General features: G+C 43.4%; 4 protein-coding genes across 5 annotated transcripts; 1 reads left to right on the top strand and 3 right to left on the bottom strand.

Annotated features, from left to right (window-relative positions):
• The first annotated feature begins 161 nt into the window (after nucleotides 1–161).
• LOC115747977 lies at nucleotides 162–2,781 on the top strand. The gene is made up of 6 exons (XM_030684327.2): nucleotides 162–798; nucleotides 923–1,085; nucleotides 1,279–1,455; nucleotides 1,574–1,657; nucleotides 1,870–1,951; nucleotides 2,105–2,781. Exons 1-6 carry the CDS (start codon nucleotides 449–451, stop codon nucleotides 2,551–2,553), a joined length of 1,305 nt encoding a protein of 434 aa, XP_030540187.1. The 5' UTR covers nucleotides 162–448; the 3' UTR covers nucleotides 2,554–2,781.
• A 1,693-nt stretch (nucleotides 2,782–4,474) lies between these two features.
• On the bottom strand, nucleotides 4,475–8,708 carry LOC115747963 (pyruvate dehydrogenase E1 component subunit alpha-3, chloroplastic-like). Its single transcript, XM_030684297.2, has 3 exons — nucleotides 8,073–8,708; nucleotides 7,168–7,948; nucleotides 4,475–4,893 (listed from the first exon to the last, which is right to left on the bottom strand). The coding sequence occupies exons 1-3, from the start codon at nucleotides 8,325–8,327 to the stop codon at nucleotides 4,616–4,618; spliced, it is 1,314 nt and encodes a 437-aa protein (XP_030540157.2). The 5' UTR covers nucleotides 8,328–8,708; the 3' UTR covers nucleotides 4,475–4,615.
• A 4,300-nt stretch (nucleotides 8,709–13,008) lies between these two features.
• LOC115747961 (pyruvate dehydrogenase E1 component subunit alpha-3, chloroplastic-like) lies at nucleotides 13,009–16,651 on the bottom strand. Of its 2 annotated transcripts, XR_007197761.1 has the most exons (4): nucleotides 16,365–16,651; nucleotides 15,462–16,242; nucleotides 13,216–13,590; nucleotides 13,009–13,178 (listed from the first exon to the last, which is right to left on the bottom strand). XR_007197761.1 is itself a non-coding variant. In XM_030684296.2 (3 exons), the coding sequence occupies exons 1-3, from the start codon at nucleotides 16,617–16,619 to the stop codon at nucleotides 13,313–13,315; spliced, it is 1,314 nt and encodes a 437-aa protein (XP_030540156.1). In that variant the 5' UTR covers nucleotides 16,620–16,651; the 3' UTR covers nucleotides 13,009–13,312. The 2 variants fall into 2 exon arrangements, 1 of the variants encoding a protein (XP_030540156.1); XM_030684296.2 differs by having other exon boundaries at nucleotides 13,009–13,590.
• A 3,128-nt stretch (nucleotides 16,652–19,779) lies between these two features.
• LOC115747991 (pectinesterase inhibitor 11-like) lies at nucleotides 19,780–20,914 on the bottom strand. Its single transcript, XM_030684342.1, has 2 exons — nucleotides 20,908–20,914; nucleotides 19,780–20,315 (listed from the first exon to the last, which is right to left on the bottom strand). Exons 1-2 carry the CDS (start codon nucleotides 20,912–20,914, stop codon nucleotides 19,780–19,782), a joined length of 543 nt encoding a protein of 180 aa, XP_030540202.1.
• Nucleotides 20,915–24,461: the final 3,547 nt, after the last annotated feature.

The raw sequence follows: 24,461 nt of genomic DNA, 5'->3' as shown, positions 1-24,461 counted from the left end.
GAAAACCTCCCTCTCCCTCGTGAAAGCCCGGTTTGTAAATTACACGGTTTTCCAAGTTCTGCTGTCAATTCAGGATTTTTTTTTATAATCTTTTTGGTTGGCGATAAAACAAAGATACATATATATAAATATTGCCAAATGGTCGAACTGGTATGGACGAAGCGAGCAACTTCACAAGAAGAACCGGGACCTCAGAATCCTTATCCTTTTCATCTCTTGAAGGATTGAAATACTTCTTCCTCCTCCTCCGCCACTCTTGTGCTGCTCTGCAACACCAAGTTTGATTTTTCCTTTTGGGGGTGTTCTTCGCTTTGTTGGGTTGCTCTCAAAATTTCTTTTTTTTCCCACTTTCTCTCTTGCCCAAATCGAGCAGTTTCATTTCTGTTCATCGGGGACCCTTAATTCTTCTTGGGGTTTTTTTCTTTTTCCATTTTTTGGGGGGTCTGTTATGGCTGTTATTCTGGAGATTCTGAGAGGAGCTACGAGCGGGGCGTTGTTTGGTGAGGCCTTCACGTTGTTGGCTTGTATTGGGATTTCGGTGATTCTTGGGGTTCTAGTTGGATGGTCATGGAGACCCAGATGGGCAAATCCGAGTAGCGAGTTTTTGAACGAAGGCAATAATAATGGCTTGAACCGGACATTTTCAAACCTGTCAGCTTCAGCTTCCACGGTTGTGAGTTCGGCTTTGAGCTTGAATTCGCTAAGATTACAGTTGCCGAGCTGGGTTTCCCGATCCGAGGGGGACATATCGGGAGCGCCGACTTTCTCTGACCCTCCAACTGCCACTTCTGACTTCAGGTTTGTGTTGGGATTTTCTTGTGTTAATCGGGCAATAATGTTAGGCACTAGAAATTTGATTGATGGGCGTCTGTTTATTTCAAGAATACTGACGGATTGGCGCTGCAATCTTTGCATTTGGCAGTTCATCGCAGGGCGAGAGAGAGAAATCGAGCCTCGTGAACGGTGACGATTTGGAGCATCTGTGCCGACTTGTGGAGGTCAAAGATGGAGGGCCTGCATGGATTCAGATGATGAACAGGTCGGTGCCCACCATGAGCTATCAAGCTTGGCGAAGAGATCCTGAGGTATTTTCTCGCTTTTCTTGAACTACCAAGTAATTTTATCTTTCTAGAGGAAATTGGAAATCTGATCTATTTAGAAAATCAGAAACTATTAATTGAACTTTGTTGAGTATTCCCAGATATAGGTAAAAGATGTGGTTGAGTTGGCATTTGAAATGGATGATTTGAGTGTTTGTGTTTCGTTGTTCTGTTCTAGACTGGGCCTCCGCAATACCGGAGTAGGACTGTTTTTGAGGACGCGACACCTGAGATGGTGAGGGACTTCTTCTGGGACGATGAGTCCCGGTTGAAGTGGGATGATATGCTTGTTCACGCTTCGATTTTGGAGGAGTGCCCCACTACCGGAACCATGGTTGTGCAATGGGTCCGTAAGGTGAGGACTGAAAGAGATTGATTTTGCTTTCCTTTTCCCTTGTTTTGGCTCGTGTCGGCTGTGCAGATTTCAGTAGCATCTGCTAATTCGTTCCTTTCTGATTTGTGTTTTGGCGCAGTTCCCGTTCTTCTGTAGTGACAGAGAATACATTATAGGCCGACGGATTTGGGAATCAGGACGATCTTACTATTGTGTGACAAAGGTATGAGAATGTGAGCTCTAGTTAAACTGCTGACAATTCTAGGAAATTGTCCACAGTAGATCGACCATTTTCGTGAGATTGTCGGCACTGGTTTTGCCTTTTTGTTACTATAGAATCGATTGAATCGAGCCCTTCTGTTTTATCTTGGTTGTGAGTACTTGTTAGCCTCTGGATTTCCTTGTTAACGATGAACTTCTTTCTGCATTTTTCAGGGAGTGCCTTGCTCCTCTATTCCTAGGCGAAATAAACCAAGACGTGTAGACCTGTACTACTCAAGTTGGTGCATACGTGCAGGTACTGTTGGACTACTTCCTGAACATGCTGCTCGGTTGTCTTGCTTTGCTTCTACTGTGTGCTTTATATTCAAATTCTTCCACAATGCATCTGTGCATTTAGTTTAGAGCATGTTATTGATGGAAGTTTGTCTGCTGTCGGGCATGTTCGCAGTCGAATCTAGAAGAGGCGATGGCCAGCTAACTGCCTGTGAAGTGTTGCTGTTCCATCATGAGGATATGGGCATACCGTGGGAAATAGCGAAGCTCGGAGTACGCCAAGGCATGTGGGGAGCCGTGAAGAAGATCGACCCTGGTCTGCGCGCATATCAGAAGGAACGAGCCTCGGAGGCTCCACGCTCACTTTGTGCTTTCATGGCTCAGATAAATACTAAAGTCAGCGCAGACTATCTTAGGTCTCTAGAGAGTTCCAGTAAAGAAGGCTCATCAGAGATTGAAGCCCGCGACGATGAGCCTAGGAAACCCTTGGCGAGAAACTTGCCGAAGCTCCTGTTCATGGGAGGGGCCATTGTTCTTGCTTGCACTCTCGACCGGGGCCTTTTGCCCAAGGCCGTTATATTTGGAGTAGCTAGAAGGTTGGGAAATGTTGGGAGGAGATTGTGATTGAAACAGCGCTTAATTCCTCGAACTTGACTCGAGGCCGCTGGTAATTGTGCAGTTTAGCTGAGGGAGGAAACCACCCAACTGGTGTAAATTCCTCTTGAGAGAGTGCGATCTATCGTATTTTTTCCGACTCTTTTTTGATCCATTAGACGGGTTCGGATTAGGCTAAAGAGATCGTATTGTTGTAATATACCTTGAAATAACAAAAACGTCATTACTTTACAGTTACCTTAAGCTTGCATGGGCATAGCTAGACTCTCTCTCTCTCTCTCTCTCTCTCTCTTCAAAAGCCTTCAATCCCTGTTCCACTTGCAATGAGATCTCCAGAAACAATCTGTACGAACGTGGTTTTTGTTGTTCTTTGCCACATCAGTAGTTAGATCTCAGTTCCATTTCAAAGTACTGATATGAACGCCATTAGCCATCCTCCAACAGGTCTTCAAAACACTGATAAGACTTATGAAACCATGTTCGGACAGATCTTCGACATAAACAATGTTCTGGCTTTCTATTTTTGGAGGAAGTCACTCGAGGTAACCGCAGTGGAAGTCACTCAGTTCGCTCAGGAAATGGTTTTATATGATTGTCTCCTCTGAAGAGCCACGTCGTCGTTGCAACGGATCTAAGCAACTTCCAATCGAATTCAGGAAAGCCTAGGCAAAATAGAACAGATGTGCTGGCGATAGTTTGCATCAGGTTTTGCAGTTCGGGGGAATTCCTCAGGAAAGCACCTCGAACACTTGTTGCCAAACCCCCTCAGCAACCAAAGCTTCATCCACAAAACTTGGATGCCGCTCGTGTCTGATTTATCGTGTGAAATACGTAAGATTCTGCAGTTTGTTTAGAAGCAAAGACGTTGCTTCTCTCTTTTGGTCGGCAAGTGCGCATAAGAGTCGGACATCCCAGCAGCAAAGATGGTGTTTGATACGACCTTCTAATGCTAAACAAAAGGACTGTGATTCGAAGGTTGGACAGAGACGACCAGTGGACAACTACACTTGCTACTGATGAACAAAATGATGAATACATTCTTGGTGCTGCAACAACTGCACTTGCTAGGGAGTGTGCTTTTCAGACATCTTGAAAGTTGAACAGAGATGCTTCTTGATCAAACACCCAAAAGCCTTACAAAAGTAGCAATGGAGGATCTTTTTTTCCCTCCAATTTTCCGCTCATAGAATCTTGGAAAATTTTCAAGGTTATAGACAGAGAGGTTTCCTCTCTGTGTGAGTGACAAAACCAGTTGATAAACTCAATTTTTTCTTGTCTTCTTCTTTTGACTGGTGAGGTGAGGATGCCTCAGACTTCAGCACCATTTCGTTGCGCACTCTGCCCAAACTCAATAGAAGAACCAATCTGTATAAAGCTATCTAGAAATGCCTTTGTTTTCAGAAACAAATGAAGGGGTAACGAGAGATTCTTGCTTGGACCTAATCCCGAGGATCAGGCGCCGTCACAACCATTATAACGGTTTGAATTGACTCACTTCATCAAATGGACTTGGCAGAGTCTACGCAAAAGCGTGTTCCCCGTTCTAGACCCATCACAAGTGAAAAATGGAAGCCCCAAATGGTGACAATGGCCAAGAAATGTCTTCATGTGACCTGCCTAGAAGTCATACTACCTGGAATTTAGCCCTCATTCGCCTTGTATGGCATCGCCAGTTTGTCTTTATCCATCTTGTATATTCTGAATTACTACGATAGTTCTTGCTGCATTAACAAAGTTGGCTAGCCAAAAAATCAACCTAAAGAAAGCTAATCAGAGATCAGAAGAAACAAAACTTGAAAGAGAGCTAAAATTGGCACTACAGAGCCATAGATTAGCTTAGAAATAGTAAACTTCTACATGAGAATAAACATTTCTTTGCAAATAAAAAGCCCCACGAAAATAGCAGCAAGTAAAATTACTGAACAAGAAAAACAGAAGCAGAAGATTTCAACTGCAATAACTTAATTATTCTTACATCTCTGGCAACAGTTAAAAATATTCAAAAGATTGCAGTAGTACAGGAAGCTGTACTAGTAGAAAAAAATTATCATGCCATACCCCAACCAGGCAGCTACACCTTGGCGGTTCCTTCAGTAAATTTGGGGTCCTCACATCTGTACCTTCCGTCAGGGCCAATACCGAATCCCTTAGGATCTGCAAACACATTCTCCAATAGCTGGCTTCTGCGTGGGGGAGGGCTCGCGTCCGCAAATTCCACAGCATCTTCCACGAGCTCATCGATTTTCTTGTTGATTGCCTTGAGCTCGGCTTCGCTAGCCAGGTTGCTTTCAATCATGTACTTCTTCAAGGCTGTTATGGGATCCCTTGAAGCATACCTGGCCTTCTCAGCTGACAAAACACAGATCATATCAACCAGCCGTTAGTAAGGAATCCAAAGTCGTGCTCATATTTCATGCAATATGTGAGGGGTTTCTAAATATACATATTGCGAACATAAGAGTTCAAATCAACAACATGCCATGACATGAGCGCTAAAAACCTGGTTGATGTTTCCTAGAGAGACATGATACAGTAAAAGTGTCAGCACAGATCTGACATTCTAGCAGCGAAAACTCACGACTACATACTTCCAACCTACTTCGCTGGACCTTCTCGTGCTGGGCTCAATGTCCAACCATCTATCCTAGCATAGCTAACAAACTATTCCACTCTCCACTTCATCTGCAGAAGCATCCATTTATAGCTGGAATGAAAACTACAGCTTTCTCAAACATCTTTCATAATGTCCCCAGACCATGTGAAGAGCTCTATTCTGGTACATACACTTGTTTGCATGTGCAAGCCAGCAGGCATCTTGTAGCCTCCTCTCTAGAAAGCCAACCACATCCTTTCCTCGGGTTACCCACAAAAGTCAATTCTACTGGCAGGAGGCCAAACCATTTTGCAGATGCCACGTATATGGCACCAAAACATAATCAAAAAGTTGCTTAAAAGGGTACTGAAAACCTCTTCCTGCAACTTTAGATATGAATATTATGCTAAAATCCAATAACAGCGTTAACCTCGGTTGTGACAAGTAAGACAATAAGGACCAGGCATCAGACACCACTACAGCAGTCAAAAGAATCACACCTTTTGCAGCAGTAAGTGCATTAAGAAATTAGCATAACAGCCATAGAGGTTATATTATCATCAGCTCTTATTTATTATGTTCAGCCTCGAAGACTGCTCTACACACTTTCCAACTTATCAAAACCAACAAGCTTCACTCTCCAGCAAAGGTGGTGTTTTGGATGTCAACTAGAAAACATGACTCAAAGGCATCAAACAGTTGCAGAACCACCAGGAAGTGAGGAAGAGATGATTAGTAAAAATTGTAGGTAATTAATGTGTCTAGTCCTAAGTCATTACGCGTATCAAAATTGTTGCTGAACCTGGATCCCCAGGAGGGGTGTTAAGCCTATGGATTGATTCACCAATTAACAGAATTAGTTACTTCCTGCTTAACCATGCTCATTAAATATGCATCTTATGAGATAAGCTGCAAAGTTTGGTCAAGAAGAAACAGATCAGTAACATGTACAACTCTTAAAACACAATGCGCGCAGCAAGGCTGAGTGAGCAACAGAATACCATCACAATCCCATCAATGCATACATATATTCTTCTATCTGGCCTTCCAATCAATCCCAGTAACCTACAGGCATCCATAGGCCCATATACCTTTTCCCTTTTTCATGCTTCATGTAGTCTTGTTTAGCCCCAAAGTCCTAGTCGAACTAACACGTGCATAACTAATATTTATACTTCCGAAAAAGTAGGAAGAGTGACTTCTACTTGAATCATAAAGAGGGAGATATATGATAATTTCTCCTTCCCCTAATGTCCATAGTGTTAGTTGGATTTCTTGATCTGCTGAGCTGAGCATGATATATCTCATCTTAGATCTAATTCCGCAAGATTCTAATAAATGTCAGGCTGTAGACATTTTTTCCCACTCTCTGGAAAGGCTTTGCCAATTGTCAAACTATCATATTAGCTTATTCAGTGACACCATGAGGGCAAGTAACAGAGCACTGTCAAACTGGTTTCGATGCTTTCGAGAGAAGTACCTCATTTAGACAGCAGGACCCTTGAATGGTTATCATGACCGTCTGTTCGATTTTCCGAACTCTCTACGGGACAAAAACACGCACCATATGCTTGAACTAGAGAACCCGCGTTCAGACTCCAACTCAAAACGATGCATCCAAAGATACTATGGGGATTATTACCACATATCAAAGTTATATATGAGGTCAAAGCATAACTCTTTCTTCCAAACTATTGTTTCTTCGTGCAACTTCAGATAACCAATATTTCAACTCCCAAGACTAAAAGAATATCTATGCTCATAGTCAATGCTTCATATGTCTCAAAGAATCAAGCAAATCTCTCCCGAAGTCCTGCATGCATAATCTAGGTAACTCCAAAAGCACTCATCTCAGCGGTTAAGAATGGTTACTATAATTAATGCATGAGATTAAAACGCCAGAAATTTAATATCTTAGAGACATGCACCTAAAAACATGATTTATATCTACAAAGAGAGCCAGTGATTAAAGGAAAGACTGAGCAAAACCAATCAAGAATGACAGTCCAAGTTTGTCTTAAAATGCTCACCAGGGTCACGAAGCTCGTCGGGATCAGCCAAAGAGTGTCCTCTAAACCTGTAAGTTTCGCACTCGACCAGAGTAGGTCCCTCTCCTCTCCTTGCTCTTCCAATGGCCTCCTTTGCCACTTCTCTCACCTTCAACACATCCATCCCATCCACATGCACTCCGGGCATCCCAAATGCAGGACCCTTCTTCCAAATCTGAGGATCAGAAGTAGCTCTCAAATGGGACATACCAATTGCCCACAGATTATTCTCCACAACAAAAATGATAGGCAACTTCCACAGCTGAGCCATGTTCAGGCACTCAAAGAACTGTCCATTGTTAGCAGTCCCATCCCCAAAAAACGCCACGGTAACGTGATCACAGCCCTCTTCCTTCAAGACCTCCCTCTTGTACTTGGACGTGAATGCTGCGCCAGTAGCGATTGGAATCCCCTCACCGATGAAAGCGAATCCACCAATCAAATTATGCTCCTTCGAGAACATGTGCATCGAGCCTCCTTGGCCTCTGCAGCAGCCGGTCTCCTTGCCGAACAGCTCGCTCATCACCTGGCGAGCCGGAACACCCTTGCTGAGCGCGTGAACGTGGTCTCTGTAGGTGCTGACCACGGAATCCTCCTGCTTCAAGAGCTTGATGAAACCGGTCGAAACAGCTTCCTGTCCATTGTAGAGATGGACGAAGCCGAACATTTTGCCCCTGTAGTACATTTGAGCGCACATGTCCTCAAAGGCCCTCCCCAAAACCATGTCCTCGTATAACTCCAATCCCTCTTCCTTCGTGATCAACTGCGAATGACAAAAAGAAGCAAATCAAGGACATACCCACGAACTCTAACCTTCCTATTTAGCATAATCAGGACTCTCTTTCGCGAGTCACACACTAGTGGCAATGCCCGAGATCGAATCTTACCAGGTGGGACCCAGAGGGAGAGGATTTGGGCTGCTTCTCTTTGACGACATTGGAGGCGGCGGCGGCGGCGACGACGGAGGACCGGAGACTGGCCGCGGGGCTCGAGAGGGGATTGAAGCGGAGCTTGGCGGTGGATCCGAGGAAAGCAGAGGAGGAGGAGGAGGGCCTGGCGTTGGAAACAAGGGCGGACTTGTCGCTGACGAAGGAGGCGGAGCGAATCACGTTGATGGAAGAAGAGAGAGAAGCGGCGGACATGGTGACGGGAAGGGAAGGAAGAGAGGAGCAATGCGATCGGCGTGCGAGGTGGGTCTGATCGGACTTCGCAAGAAATGGTGGGGGAGGGTTGGATTTAATAGGAGAAGTGGGAGGAAGAGATGGGTCAGAGTGAGGAAGGAGAGAGAGAAACGAGGAGGGGGGGGCCGAGGGCGGAGAAAACAAGAGGAGGAAGCACAGGAACGACCGCCTGGATCGGCCTCTTTGGCAGTTGGCTCTTTTTGAATGATGGTGATGAGCTGAGGACGATGGCGGATCTTGGAGGGGCTTTTAATAAATTTTCACTCCATGAACATATGCGTTGCGATCGCAGGTGGAGAGGGTGGTTTTTGTTTGTTGGCCAAACCAAAGAAGAAGGTTAAAAGGAGAGATCTTTGGTGTGTTTTGCCTTCTCGTGCTTGGAGATTAAAACGACGGAGGATTGATGGTTGTGATGTATTTTGCTCATTGGAAGGGAAAAAGGAAGGATTGCCATGGACTTTGGGGGGTGAATGCTAGAGATATACTCAAACGGGCGGGCTAAAACCGAGCCGCTGTGAAAGATTTTTCTTTTTTATGCCGAGATGATCGGATCGAATCAAGCCGAGTTGGGGATTTGGGCATAGATTCATTTGATGGTTTGAAAATCTTTGAAAGGTAAGTCGATAGCATAATGTCCTAGCAGACCTAATTAGGTCGAGGCAAGACAAACTCATAAAGCATGGTTGCATTCTAGGGAGAGTGCCAAACTGGGTCCTCAATTCTTAGCTGATATTTAGTTTAGTCGTTAAAACTTTGATTTTAACTTTGAACCAATTTGCCCCTTTCGACCTTGCAGCTCACCTCTTGGAACCCAAAATTGCTAACATGTTACGTGCGTACAGACAAGCCAAACAAAAATTCTGAAAAAAAAAAAAAAGGAGGACGGACCAGAAGAACACGCTATAAATCATCACACAATTCTCACGTCTCATAAAATTTACACCCAAACATCATTATCAAAGTATAGTTTTCAAGAGTTGACGAGGTTGTTAGTGTTGGCTCCTATATTGAGTTGCCTTCCAAAAGTGGTGGCTTCACAATCTACTATTATGCATCTAAACAAGATTTAGATTGTGTTCTTATGCAATATAGTAAAATTGTAACCGATGCCTCTAAACAGTTGAAGCCTCATGAGAAAAACAATTCCACTTATGATCCGGAGTTAGCGGCGATTTTATTTGCCTTGAAAATATAGTGGCACTACTTGTAAGGTGAAGAATGTGAAGTCTTGATTAATCACAAGAATTTGAAAGTGTATTTTTACCAAGAAAAGAACTAAACATGAGACAAAGGAGATGATTAAAACTTTTGAAAGATTATGACATTTCTATTAATTACTATCATTACAATCTAAGTAAGGCAAATATAACAACAGATGTTTTGAGTCGTAAATCTTATGGGAACATGACAGCGCTTCTCATTTCCCATAAGCCTATTCTTGATGATATGAGAAAGTTGGACCTAAAGATGTTGATGCATCAGTTGGGTGCTTGGTTGGCAATCTTTGAGTACAACCAACGTTAATTGGTAAAGTTAAAGCTAATAGAATGACAATCCTTAGTTGGGGAAAACTAGAGAAGGCATAGAAGCGAAAAGACAATCGGATTTTAATATCCATGCAGATGGATCGTTGAAGTTTTGCTGTTGGCTATGTGGTCCCGATGATTCAGAGTTGAAAAAAGAGAAATTTCGTTCTCAATTCAAAGCTCGCAGCACCCGACTCTCGATTCATTTGAGAAGCACTAGGGATACAGGACTTGAGAAGAAGGAGGATATTGGTTTGCCGGCACGTGAAAATTGAACATCGGAAATCATGTGGACAACAACACCCACTTGAAATACCTAAATGGAAGTGGGAAATCATAACTCCTATTTTGAAGCTTATATGGTCGAAAGTGCATGACTCCTGTTTTGGGATGATGTTGATGAAAAAAGACCGACCGATCTCGAGTTTATACGGCTATAAGAAAAGAAAATCCAGTTAATTCCAAAGCAAATGAAAACAGTGCTAAAGCGTCGGAAAAAGTTGATTCGAGTTCTCACTAGTCTCTGCGTTACGCGCATCCGGGCGCAATTACGGCGCTCCGAGAGAGGATTGGTCGGTCAAAATCGCCTTCCGTAACTTCTCGTGCGATTAATGCCAGAACAGAGGGCGGCGAGGTGCCGAAAAGTAGTTGGGCATTCATTCAATCTTTTTGCTTTACGAGTAAAAAGGAGGAGACAGTTTCAAACAGTGATGCGATGCTCAACCGCTCTCTGCAAACGAAGCAGCCAGGCCACAATCCTAAAAAACTTTCAAAACATCATCGATTCCGCCGAAGCAAAATCCATCATATAGCTTCGTATTTCCACTTTAAAAAAAAGGCCGAAACGCATCTCGAGAAGAACAACCAAAGAATCAACAATCATTTCCTCGAAGCTGCAGCAGCAACGCATATAGATCTACTGTACAATCTCCACGGCTATGCCCCCCACCCAAAAAAAAAAAAAAAAAAAAACAGATCACTCCTTCATCACCGTCAATAAGAAACCAGGGTCTCGAAGCTGTTCAGGCCATCCAGCTCCGGCGCAAACCTCGGCGCGCTCCTCCGTCCCCTCTCCACCGGAGGAGGCGGCGGCGGCTTAGCTCCGCGGCTCTTGGTCTCGCTATCAGGGGCGTGCTCGTCGCTGGGAGCGCTCCGTCGGCCCGGACGAGGGACGGAGGCGAAATTGGACCCGACGGCGTGGCCCAAGAACTCCGCGCACAAGGCGTCGAAGGAGCTGAACATCGAATTCATTTGGGTCTCTCTGAATCTGAGAAAAAAATTCGAATTTCCGAGAAAGGATAGAACTTGGTGGGGCGGGATGGATGAAGGATGATTGATGAGGCGAGAGTATGGAGAGGCGTGGGTACAAATTTATAGGAGCGACGGGGCTTTGGGAAAGAGCGGCTGAGGGATGAGGAAGGCTCGTGGTGGTGGGCCCGACGGGCGGCGACCCACTTGCGACATTGCGAGAGCAGAGCCGCCACTTGACACAGTCAAGGCTGTCAAGCGTTGCAGAAAGAGCAGGTGACAGCTTTCGGTTACTTTGTCTGAACCGAAGTGGTTGAACTGAGGAGTTCATCAAGTTGCGCACTCGCGGCTCGGGTTTCAATTGGCTTTGTGCTTTACCAAAGAGCGAATCGAGCCAAAGCCGATACAGTTCAATATTCGAGATTTTTACTCGAGTCGGATAACGGAGGATCGATGCCCGATTCGGAATACCTAGTCAAGTTCGATTCGAACACTCTGTTCGGGATTTGGGATATTGGAGTTCTTGACTCATCCAATTTCCATACCAATTCTCTCTCTGAAACATCATGCCCCAAGACGTATGTCTATGTCTCTTATTACTATTGCGGGTGTCTTATATTAATTGTGGCCGCCCGACGGCCGATTCAACGGATGGGACACTAGATAGAGACCAGACCCGATCACAAGAACTACTACAACGACGACTCTACATGATTCTCGGATCATAATCCACGCCGTTGGCCCACGGCACAAAGAGAGAAGCATCGTCAGAAAGGGTCAGAGGGGCATGAATTTAGGGTAGGATTGAGTCGACAGGCCGACAACCCATTGTCGATGAGGTACGTCTCGAGGGGGTTGTGGTCGACACATGGGTCATAATGCAACATTATGCTCGCTTACTTTATCCGGGAAACATGCATCAGTTCCCCACCAGACAGAAACTCAGGTCATGTGCCGTGTTGCACTTTCTATGCTTTCGCTTGTGCTGGTGCTTGTGCTTGTGGCCTCATAGCCTTTAGACCAACAGAAGATGAGTGGGCATAAATCAGTTGGGACAGTCATGAAAACTTCTTTCAATCTTTGTAGACTTCATTCATGCCGCAATTCCGCCTGAGATCAAAGCAGAATCTTCAATCCATTGATATTCGATTACTCTTATTTATCCTGTTGAACAAAAAAAGAACATCCTTAGCCAATTAGCCTGTTCTTTACGTTTGCAGACGATGGGTTGTGGTTTCAGTGAGATGAAATCAAGTCAACCCAGTATTGTTCTGAGGTTAAGGAGTTTGCTGTTAGTTTCTAGATCTGTCGCGAGTCCCATGCCTTGCCGTCCCGATACCGTGAAAGGAAAATCCGAACCCAGGCTCGTATGTGAGCAGTGCTCGTATTTGACCCAAAACAAGATTCACCGTCCCTGGTTCCACTCGCTGAGATGATAAGTCAATGACGCAAGAAGCTCCGAATTCCAAAGCTTCTCAATTCGCAGCATCTTTCAAGAACCCCATTATGTACCGAGTAGCGAGGACCTTTGCCTTTCCAACACGAAGGTTGCTGCTTGTGTTTCTTCAATTTTCTTTTCAGAACCAGTTAAAGTAGATGAGATATTTTCCTTACATGCTCTGGTTCCTGGCCACACGTTGTTGTTTAATCGAAACCTGCAATCGCATTCATTGCTCCGAGTTCCGACTGCGAATCATGTCTCGCCGGATGAACTCTTTTTGAAAGTTTGCTTCACACTAACGGCTTCAAAGTCAAATGGAATCGATAGTTTCGAAGTCATTTGTCCGATCAAAATGAAAGAAAATTCCTCCCGCTTGTTTATGCCCTTTACTTCCTCAAGCCTACGTTCACTTGGCAAATCCAAAAGATAAATCAACCAAGTTTACTTACTTAATGCAGAGAAAATGATCCACATGCTCATTGTCCAGCCTATAACAGCTCGATCACATACATGGTTCAATGTCAACCGAAGCTAAGGAGAAGCTAATGGCAGGGCCCTAAGAAGTAATCAAAGTAGCAAACCTAAGAGCAATCAAAGCGGAAGAGGAGGAGGAGGAGGAGGAGATAATCTAACAAGAAAGAGGAGGAGATAATCTAACAAGGAAAAGGGTCTCATATACCTTTCGCACACGCCGCAACAAGAGGCAAAGAGAACCGACAAATAGTAGAGGCTTAGACGTGGGCAGTCCCTTCTGTGAATTTGGGGTCCTCGCACCGGTACCTTCCATCGGGGCCTATGCCAAAGCCTTTAGGATCAGCAAACACGTTCTCCAGGAGCTGGCTTCTGGGTGGAAGAGGGCTTGCATCCGCAAAATCCACGGAGTCCTCCATAATCTCATCTATCTTCTTTTCAATGGCTTTTAGCTCAGCTTCACTTGCCAGATTGTTTTCAAGAATGTACTTCTTCAAGGCCACAATGGGATCCCTCGCAGCATAGCGAGCCTTCTCAGCTGACAAATCAAGATAACATAAAAGATATATTAGCCAAGCACATCTGAAGTATGTGATTATATGTCTCACTAGAAGAATAAGAAATTCAAGAGGGTGAACATCACTGATGCATTCTGAAAGTAGCACTGTAGCACAGTTGAGTTTGTCCATGAATACAAAAGTTGTCAATGGCCCAAAAAGCACAAGTACCGGAAGTTCCCCATTGAATCACCGACTAGGCATATCGGATTTTAGAGACAAGCATGTAAAACGATCTTATACACAGCTCAAAAGTATGTTGTCATAAGAGCTCGAATCTCATGCTATTGCATCTTCATCCTAGAATGACCTTTACTTTCCAGTAATAAACAGATTCTTGCCTTTAAAACTCCAACTCGACCAAGCTTCTACCACATTTGATTGCTGACCACTCACTCACCGATGGCACCAAGATAGTGAGAGATATGATGACGGTAATCACACCTTCATATGTAGCCAGGCAACAAGAAAGATACTTTTACTTGTAAGAAGAAAGATGCTAAAAAATGAGCACTTTGTCCTTTGTGGTGGGCTGGTGTAGACCACAAATAAACGTCCTTCAAACTTCTTTGTCTATCTAAGCTTTTTATTCCCCTTGCAAACACACTGAACCTGAACGCATTCACTGTAAACCTCAAGATATTTTCAGTTCTGTTGCTTGCTTGCTATCATTCTTCATATTTTCCAGGATCCCATATTTCCTTGTAACTCAACGACTTCGTGTGTACTCAAATCATTCTGAGGTTATACAACAGGGCTAGGACTTCTCTTTCCAGCAAGTCATATTCTTACTAACTTGCTTAATTTAATCAATTCTATGATCACATCGTATCAAAATTAGTTAAGCAAATCCTTAATGCTCCAGTATCTTATACGACAAAGCATATAGGTACTCATTCCAACATTTTTCCGCTTTTTTCCTCCTTTGGGCCAATGACTCATCCATCCCCATTTTGATGCCTAGTTTTAATTCCTATCACTACTTAACATGATCTCTTGACACATTTCTATGACTAAACTATCAAGATTCCCATTTCGATTTAATGAGTGTCTTCCTATGTTAATTTGCTGACACATTGGTGATCGTATATAATATATACACCAATTTCCCCTCTAAAATAGCCTATCCTTTAAAAGCACTTTCCTGATTTTTCTTCAGCCCTCAAGTTTCACTAGCGCCCTTGGTTCCTAGTCTCTTGAACATCATTGTTTACTAACATACAAATTGAAAAACCAACAACCTAGGATGACTAGCTCAACCTCCTCTCGAAACTTCAGTGATCTTTGCAAGAGAATGTCTTATTTCATGAGGAAGAAACGTACAAGTTCAGGTGAAAGAAATGCCAATGAATGCCATCTTAAAGCAACTATTTGCAACTACTAAATCACAAGACATAGAAACGCTCCAAAGTGCCATGGGGTGACAATTCAGTCTTCCACATGATGCTCATTTAGGCCCTCTTGAAATTATCAATGTTCTCCATGTGACCATATAAGTCTTCCCGACTGAAGATCGATTCCTCATTTTAAGTATTTCGTTTAAACAGAACTTTTACAATCAATTGAGCTCAATGCACTCAGCTAGCTCCACCCTGAGGTGCAAGCTCTGAATGCAGTAATTGTCTCGGCCTTCTTCCCCTCAAATCAATTTATCTGATCTTATTCCATATCCTAATGCTACAATCCGTATGTCCAAGCACTCAGGCTGTGCATACTCAAACATTCTCCGTCTAATAAGTTAGTAAATGCATGCAAGCAAAGTTTAACCTTGATATCTATAATAGTCAGTAATGGCAATTGCAAGTTAAATGTGAGCTGACAATGATAATTGGTATACGACTGAAAGGCTTACCAGGATCACGAAGCTCGTCAGGATCAGCCAAAGAGTGTCCCCTAAATCTGTAAGTTTCACATTCGACCAATGTAGGTCCTTCCCCTCTCCTTGCTCTTCCAATAGCCTCCTTAGCAACCTCCCTCACCTTTAACACATCCATACCATCCACATGGACACCGGGCATTCCAAATGCAGGCCCCTTCTTCCATATCTGCGGATCAGAAGTCGCTCTCAGATGAGACATCCCAATCGCCCACAGATTGTTTTCCACCACAAACACGATAGGCAACTTCCACAATGCGGCCATGTTCAAGCACTCATAGAACTGCCCATTGTTACAGGTCCCGTCCCCGAAGAACGCGACCGTGACATGATCACAGTCGGATTCTTTCAAGACCTCCCTCCTGTACTTTGAGGTGAAAGCAGCACCAGTAGCAATTGGAATCCCTTCGCCAATGAAGGCAAACCCGCCGAGCAAATTGTGCTCTTTGCTGAACATGTGCATAGAGCCACCTTGACCTCTGCAGCAGCCGGTCGTCTTTCCGAACAATTCACTCATCACTGCGCGAGCAGGAACCCCTTTGCTCAGCGCATGGACGTGATCTCTGTAGGTACTAACCACGCAATCTTCTTGCTTCAGAAGCTTGATGAACCCAGTGGATACAGCCTCTTGGCCATTGTAGAGGTGGACGAAGCCAAACATTTTGCCTCTGTAGTACATCTGAGCGCACATATCCTCAAAAGTCCTGCCCAAAACCATGTCCTCGTAGAGCTCCAATCCTTCCTCTTTCGTAATAAGCTGCCCATACCAATAAAAAGGGGAAAAAAAAAGAACTCCAGAAATAAACAAAAACTTAACCAGCTCGATTCGATTATTTACAATTGACATCTGTGATCATCAAATCGCAAGCGCCTTTTTACCAAATCCGAAGACGAGGAAGAACGCTTGAGCTTCTTCTCCTTGACGACATCTGAGACCGCGACGACGGAGGACAATCCGCGACGCCGAGCAGAGCGGGGGCGGATGGACACGGAGAGGGCCCCGAATGGAAGCCTCCCGGCGCACCCGAGGAAATCGGAGGCGAACTTGCTGGAGGCCACAGGAGGACTGTGCTTTTCCCCGGCGAAGGAGCCGGGGCGACGAATCGCGCGAACCGAAGAGAAGGCCGCAGACATTTTTGCGACGAGGGTCGAGTTCAGAAAGAGATTAGGGGATTTGAATCGAAATGTTTGCGTGGAAAGGATCGTTGAAGGCGCGACTGTTGCGAGTGGTTTGAATAGCGCGGAGATTTCGACCACACAAACTAGCTGCTGAAGAAGGAGGAGGAGGAGGAGGAGGAGGAGGAGTTCGGGGATGGAGTTCAGCCTTTCATGGAAGTGGCGTGGAAGCGAGAGAGACGAGACGATGATGACAGGTAAGCGGAGTTATCGGCCACATGGAGGGAGGTCGACAGGAAGTTATTTGCCCAGTGCCTTAAATGCACCAAACCGTGCTTGCCGCCAAGTTAGTTGGCTTCACCGGTTACGAGTTCGAGTCCTATCACGAGCGAATCTGTAAATAATATATGTCGTCTCGTGTTGCCTATCATCTTAGCGGCTTAGAGTGACGGGCTCGCCGAGCCTTAATCTCTTCGGCCGCGCTGCTCACAGCAAGCATTCCTTAATCGGCAACGGAATGAACTTTAATGAGCAGAATAACTTCCTAATCTTATCTGGGGTTACGGGAATTTGTCATCGTCCACGTGCTCTTAATAACTTTCGCGTTGTGTTGTTAATAACTTCGTCGACAAGTTCTCGATTTCTTCAAGTCGTCGACCGTCTTGTTCATTGATTACTTTTGTTTTCACCAAACTATACTCCCGTTTACTAAACGTGTCTATTGTCGATAATGATCCAAAATTGGTCATTTTTCAATGGGAACGCTACTATAGAGCTGATGATGTTGGACATGGCCCGAGAGAGAGAGGCGTCATGGAAATTTATAAGTAATAGGATACGGTTATCAATTGTGTCATATATTCGAAAGACCTACCAAAACAACAAATAATAAATAAAAAAAACTACATGACAACGTACATTTAATACGTGCATATAAACTTTAAGTGTAAAAGTGTTTTAAGCAACGTTGACATGTTTGGTATAACTTCTCCTGAGTAGATTCAGCTGTGAAAGGTGCACCGGCAAGCACAATTAGAGTACATCACAGTCATAGTTGTGCTATAGCTATACCAAACTTGTTATAGATATCTTTGGGAAAATTGTCCAAAATTTCTTAAATCTATTGTACTTTTGTTAATTCAGTCATAAACTTTTTAATTTTGCCAATTAAGTCCAACATATTTTCACGTTTTGCCAATTAAGTCCATCCGGTAAATTTAATAAAAAAATTTATTTTCCTTTTTTTAGGTTGGGCGGTCTCTTGCCAGCCCTAACAAAAAAGAATAGAAAACATAGATTTACAAAAATAAAATAAAATAATTGAAAAATCGAAATACGGTAAAATATTATTAACAATTGTTTATGTCGGCGCCGGCCGGTCAAATGGACTGAATCGACATAATTACAAAAGGTTTAGAATTCAATTAATAAAAAAAAATTAAATCCGAATTGATTCGATTGTAATATATTTATGATGATCTTTGATAATTTTTTCGATTCTTCTCTGCATGCGTGGTCCATCGTATCAAGCTCCGCAAAGCACCACACAGACCCAACCCATTTCATGCTCTGAGGAAGCTCCCAATTGGTGCATGCAGTGTCCTAATCTTCTCATTTGCCAAACTGCATCCTCAAAACTTTTGACGAACTTTATCTTGACGTTGACTGCGATGAACGAAAGGCACAAACTGAGAGGGGTTTCTCAGTTTTACTTCTTAGGCAACACACCACTTGAATTTGGAGAAAAATCAGCAAAAACCCTTTTAACACGAGTAATGAACAGTCAGTCGATCAGCCCCGGCACAGAGTACCGACTATAACAACAAAGCAAACCCGGGTCAGGTCGGGTCGGATATACGGGTGTTGCCACGTGGTTGCGCTTGATCACATCTTAAACTTCCCTCCTTGTGAGGGCGATTCTTGATCAACTCAAATGTCCACCTTCGGACAAGGTATGGCTTTAGACACCCCACATGGAAGACAGGGTGGATCCTTTAGCTAGGGAAGAAGCTGAAGTTTTTAGTAAATTTATCCTACTTTCTGTATGATAGGGAATGTCCCTTCATACTTGAGGTTGACCTCCTTACTAAAAAAAGAAAGAAAGATATTTTTGCAATAGTTGATTTTTTTTTTTACCTTCCTTCCGCTTGGAAATTAAGTTTCATTATTGAGTTTCCCCCTCTACAAATGATGGGGTCCAGCTCTCATAAAAGTTGCCTATGAGATCACATTCCATCGATTTTTAGATTTGAAGCAAGAGCTAGCTTTATTCTCAATATTATACCTCGAAGAGGACTCGAACACTCTGTGGCTCGTCATTACCGAGATGTGGTCTAAAGATGCTCTCTCTTGCTTAGCTATTCCTTGAGTTAAGATGCTACTACTTTTAGATGGTTGGCTATGGTCGAGTCTGCGAGACTTTCTTCTTCTCGAAAAAGCCTCGGTAGTTTGAGTTAATAGAAAAGACGGATTAGCACGCACTAAAGGATAAGCTTATAGACTGAAGTTCTCATCCAAAGTAAGTTTATCGTGTTGATTACATGTCCATCCGTTTCTGACGAAGTAGGCAGCAAAGTTTCGACGGGACCAAAGTTATTGACTTTCATATCAGATCATGTGTACGTGCATCAAGTGTTAACAATTTAATGTGAATCCTTTACACGGAAATTCAACATTAACAAATCTTTGATCTTCATGATTTTTATGATAAGAAGGATGAAGGCATACATTGATTCATAGCAATAACATCAAAGACTATAGGAGACAATGAAGAATTTTGATTTCTCTCCCTTAATTCACTTTACCGCTATTGTTTTATTTGATAGAGAATATATACAACCTTATGTCATCATGACTTATGGGTGGAGAGAGGGCCAGATTTTTTTTTAAGGGTATCAACACGTGTCTCTTCAATAGGCGTATTCCATCAAAGCACATAAGAATTGTATTTTCTAAATTGCGTCTTTTCATTCTGACAACAAAAAAAATTAAGTATTTTCATAGTCAATGCGTTTTTCTTTTTAGTATGATAATAATTGTCAAGCCATTATTAATAACATCACACGGGCCATAATTATAATTCCATCAAGTACACACCAGATCTACGGAATACGGTAACAGCTTCGTAGATGGAGCAACCACCAGGATATCATGTCCTGCCTCGGCTCGCTCGATCGCATCACCGGCTCAAATTCGTGATCAGAGTGAGCGAGTTGCTGGTGAGCTGTCCGGCATCAGCCACGTGGGACTGGGTCGAAGTCTTCAACCGGCCATTCTGCAATCCGACCATGTACCCATCGCAGCAAGTGTACGAGTCCTGCTCCGCAGAGTCGACCCAAGTCTTGGCATTGCTCACATGCCACCGGTAGTACTTGCCTTTCGATTCGGCCGCGCTCTGAATCTCCTTCACCGACTTCGTGAGCAGGTTCACGGCGTCGTCCATGTATTGAAAGCATTCTCTTATAGCTCTGTAATCCGTCACCTTCGGGCCCTTAAACTTGTTCGATCTCACCAAGAGGAGCCTGGTGGACCGAGCCCCGGATAAGCTCTCCGCCAAGGGGGACTGGGCCAATTGCAGCGGGCTCTGCTCGATGGCCGAGGCGTGGGCCGTGAGCGACCGCACGCAGAGCGTGGGGTACCGCACAGCGCTGCACAAGGACTCGACGAAGTTCGTGTCGGCGGAAGGGCTCGCGGTAGCATCAGCAGCAGCAGCCACTGTAACGTGAAAATAAGTGGAGAGGAACGATATCAAGAAAAAGGGCAAGCCTCGCCGTCGATTCAGACCGCCAAAAACTTCGCAGGGTGTTAAGAGGAAGTACAGAAGAGATTAAGGATGAAGATGACAGAACTTAGAAGTTCAATTGTGCATTTATAGCATAATCTCCAATGCCTGCAATTCCCGTAATTATTAAAGTAAGGGGGGTTGTTTTTATCTTTCATTTTTACCCTTTTGGCACGTTTTACCCTACTGCTCCAACGTGGGCGGAAAAAAAAGAAGAGCTTTCGTGAAAAAAACAATACCATTGTCAAAGCAATTTACGACAATGTCCTGCCGACACGAGTGCGGTGGACCAACCTTGGGAGAAGCAATCGGTACCCTTTGATTATGCTAAGCAGTAGCAAAATTGCCGTTGTCGAAATAATCTCTTGCGCCGACATAAAAAGACATACTATTTTAGGCGGCCGGACGAAATCATTGGGAGCAAAAGCTATCAAAGGCCTTAAATTATGTCTATAGTCGTGTATTTATCTTAAATTTTTCTTGCGACATAAAAAATCATAAATTTGTACCTATGTTACACGTTACCCTTCATCAAGGTTCCATTGGATAATTTTTCAGTCAAAACAACGTCGCTTTTATTTCATTTAAGTCACGTGGTCCCCATGTCGACATTATTTGCTTTCCGACGCCCATGTAGATGGATTTTTAACGGTCCTCATTGGCGAAATTTTGAAGGAGAGTAAATGTGTCGTACATGTACAAATATGAGGTTTTTGGTGTCATGAAAAAAAAATTAGGGTAAATGTATCACAGACTCACAGTGGACATAATTTGAACTTTTTGTGACTTTTTCCCTTTCTTAGGTCAACTTTCACAAATTAAACTATAAAACACATTTTCAATGGTGACGCCATTAGCTTTCGAGGCTTCGAGGTCATTAACCAACTCGATCGAGCACTTGGAGTTTGGTTCAAGGTGGGGCTTATGTTTGGACAAGAGAGGGTTGGGAGTTAGGGGTGATCGGTTTCCTAGTGGTCTGGTTCCTATTATAGAATCGAGAACCGGACTAGCTAGTCCCGAAACCAGATCGGATCGGTCCATCTGGTTTTCGGGTGGTCCAATAAAACCATGAATTAGATATGTCCAAAGAAAATGAATCCTCCCTCCAAAGGGAATCTCACATAGTACAAAATCTACTATGGCACTACACGTTCGTTAGTTACTAGGGTTAAGTACAGTATAAGTGCTAAAACTTGTGTATGACACTCATTTTAATGTCAAAACTTTCAAAACGATCACTTAAGTGCCAAATTTTTTTTAAAAACATTAACTTCAATGCCAATTCCGATTTGAAGCATACGCGGCTCGCCGGAAAGTCGATGTGGCTTTTTTATATTAAAAATCGAGGACAACGTGACTCACGGGAGGCCGACTCAAGATTGTGGAGAACAAACGACATTGTTCAAGCTTAATTTGCCCAAACATAAACCCTAAATCCCGAATTGAACCCCAACTTTGAAATCCTAACTGCCCAAACCGAAATTGAGTCCTTATTTTGGTGTACATCCCATAGTTCCAAATGGAGGGAAGGTGCTTCAATAGCAACTCAAATTCGTTTCGACCAATCGAACAGAATCGACGGCGGTCGTTACTCGACGATACACGTAACTCCCGAGGAAGGGTTCGGCTACGCGAGCTATGAATGCATCGGGTCAATCTAAGACCATCGACATGAAATTTCTAGGGTTACGAAGTGTCGGCGGTGCGGGTTTTCTAACCCGGGATCGTGTCGGTGGCGACCGCTTGCGCAGAGCCACGATGAGTGGAGAAGGGTGGCCAAGGCCCTAGAGCTCATCGGGGCTCAAGTGCCGGAGGTGCTTGGCTGACGAATTCCCTGCCGCCGGGATGGTCGTCTTCCAAACGTTAACGACAACTCGGCGGAAGTGAGAGGTGCCGGCAAAGTCCCCCGGTGAGAGGGTAGAGAGTATGAGAGAGGCCAAAAAGGAGTAATTATGAGAGAGGGAAAGGGGGGGGAAGAACTAGGGTTTCAGAACAATTAGTGGGGGTGTTACGGATTGCTCAACACATGTTCATGCGGCTATGAGATGGGTGATATTAATAACGTTATTGGGTGATGGTTATCCAGTTAGAGCGGGGATAAAAGAGGAGTGCTAAGAAGAAAGAGAGATGATTTTGAAGTTGAGAGAGAAAATGGGAGGATCATGCGTATCATGATAATGCTCGCTCCCACTCGGGTTTGTCACGCCTAAAGCCTCATGCGAGGTTCCTCGGGTGTAGTGGCCAAGTGGGAGGGGTCGTCAGAGACGAATTTGAATTTTCCCTTCCCTTCCTTTTTAACGGGCAGAGTCGGACAAAGATATAAAATAGATCCTAAAGCTCGGGGCCCACCTAATATGTCGACTCTATTTATGACACCAACGGCTAAACTCAAATCAAACGTCATTCGCAATTCGGCGGTAGCTATTTAAATATGACGTGAAGTTTATCTTTCTCATCATCGACTTCCTAACTAAAGAAAAAAAATAATTTTTCTTCTTCCCTTCATTCCAGAGAATATTCTCGAATTTTACGTCTCGTAGTTCGGACGAAACATTTTAAAGACTTTAACTCAAGTCCAAATATTTTATAAACGGGTCATATCAAAAACTCTCGGGTCTAAGTAAAAGGAAATGAGTCCCTCCTTTTGTTTTTTATTCGTGGGTTTTTTATTATTATTATTATTTACAAATACACATATAAATTTATTGAAAAAAATTAAATTGTGATATTATTTGACTGAATAGTTGACCCAACTCCTCGTTATTTGAAAAAACCTTTTGCTTCGATTGGTATTTTTTTTTTTATGAAGGGTAAACATGAAATAATAAATTCAGTCTTTAACTAAGATTTCGAATAGCCTATAGGTGAATTCAAATAGATATGTTTCTGACTCTTGCTCGGGGAAGGATGATCAAACAGGAAATTCTTCTTCTCTCACGTGAAGAGGAGGTCTTCCCCGCCCTAGCCCCCATCATTGACCATACGTCGCCCTCACATCCTCTCCCTTATCAACATACCAACCCCGGCTTCCGGTGGGACCACCACTTCCCTCGGCCGTCCAGATCTAAAACGTAGCCAGACCAATCACCGTCGACCGGGTAGTGGGTTTTAACATGCATCGGGATCACGTGAGCTTGCTATATCGTCACCGTCCATCCTAATAGATCCCATAAATCGTACTCGTGCAATCGCGGATTCCGTATTACTACTGCTGATTATTTGCCACCGCCCGAGGATTATTTTTTTTGAAATTAATATTCTGCTTTTTCAGCTCCGTTTTTCCTCGCAAAAATTTGTTACTTTTTCTAAAAACGATAAACTACATCGTTTCGAAATAATTTTCAATGAAAAAAATTTCCGTTAAACATTTTCACGAATGATGAAATATTTTTCGTTCATTCATTTCATCTTCAAGAAAATGCTTTTCAATTTATCCGTTTTAGTAAAAAGCGGTCCACCTACTCAACTTAGCCTCATGCAATCAAGGGATAAAATGCACGAGGAAGATTGCTAAGAATTCACGTACGAGCAAATGATTTTTCGGCTCCACCTCTCCTGTATATGATCACTTGAGCTCGCCTAGGCCGGCATTATTCTAAGAATTAAAAGTAAACTTTTCGAATTGTAAGCAAGCGGGGAAATAACTTTTAGGCCCAATATTATCGAAAATAGATAAGGCAAGTTGCCGCGCATCATCATAATTAATAGTGCCACGAAAAAGAAAGACGATTTTCGAAAAATTATTTTTCAAGAAAATGGTTCGTTTTTCTTTGTTTGGTGACATATGACCGAAAACATTTTCTAGTATTTGATTCTCAATTGGAAAATGTTTTCATTCTCATAACTTTATCTTAGAATTTTTTTTTTAAATTTTCAAATATTTTTTTTCCTTTTTTTCTTCTACCTCGTCGCTCGCCCGGTGAGCTCAAGGCCGAGACTCGTCGAGATCTAGCAAGGCTCGAGCTCATCGGTGAGGTCGAGCCCCGCAGGCCAACACTTGTGGCTGGTCACAGATCGAGGGAAAGAAAAAATATAAATAAAAAGAAGAAGGAAATATAATAAAATTTTAAAATGTAAAA

The sequence above is a fragment of the Rhodamnia argentea genome, chromosome 3, assembly GCF_020921035.1.
Source record: "Rhodamnia argentea isolate NSW1041297 chromosome 3, ASM2092103v1, whole genome shotgun sequence".
NCBI classification, from domain to species: domain Eukaryota; kingdom Viridiplantae; phylum Streptophyta; class Magnoliopsida; order Myrtales; family Myrtaceae; genus Rhodamnia; species Rhodamnia argentea.
This window is presented reverse-complemented; position numbering and strand designations above follow the sequence as displayed.

Coding starts and splice junctions, on each gene's coding strand:
- LOC115747977 (XM_030684327.2), top strand. CDS start 449: ATGGCTGTTATTCTGGAGATTCTGAGAGGAGCTACGAGCGGGGCGTTG. Junction 1,086..1,278: donor CTTGGCGAAGAGATCCTGAG/GTATTTTCTCGC, acceptor GTTCTGTTCTAG/ACTGGGCCTCCGCAATACCG. Junction 1,456..1,573: donor TTGTGCAATGGGTCCGTAAG/GTGAGGACTGAA, acceptor GTTTTGGCGCAG/TTCCCGTTCTTCTGTAGTGA.
- LOC115747963 (XM_030684297.2), bottom strand. CDS start 8,327: ATGTCCGCCGCTTCTCTCTCTTCTTCCATCAACGTGATTCGCTCCGCC. Junction 7,949..8,072: donor CTCCCTCTGGGTCCCACCTG/GTAAGATTCGAT, acceptor TGTCATTCGCAG/TTGATCACGAAGGAAGAGGG. Junction 4,894..7,167: donor CGACGAGCTTCGTGACCCTG/GTGAGCATTTTA, acceptor GTGTTTTGTCAG/CTGAGAAGGCCAGGTATGCT.
- LOC115747961 (XM_030684296.2), bottom strand. CDS start 16,619: ATGTCTGCGGCCTTCTCTTCGGTTCGCGCGATTCGTCGCCCCGGCTCC. Junction 16,243..16,364: donor CTTCCTCGTCTTCGGATTTG/GTAAAAAGGCGC, acceptor TGGTATGGGCAG/CTTATTACGAAAGAGGAAGG. Junction 13,591..15,461: donor TGACGAGCTTCGTGATCCTG/GTAAGCCTTTCA, acceptor TTGATTTGTCAG/CTGAGAAGGCTCGCTATGCT.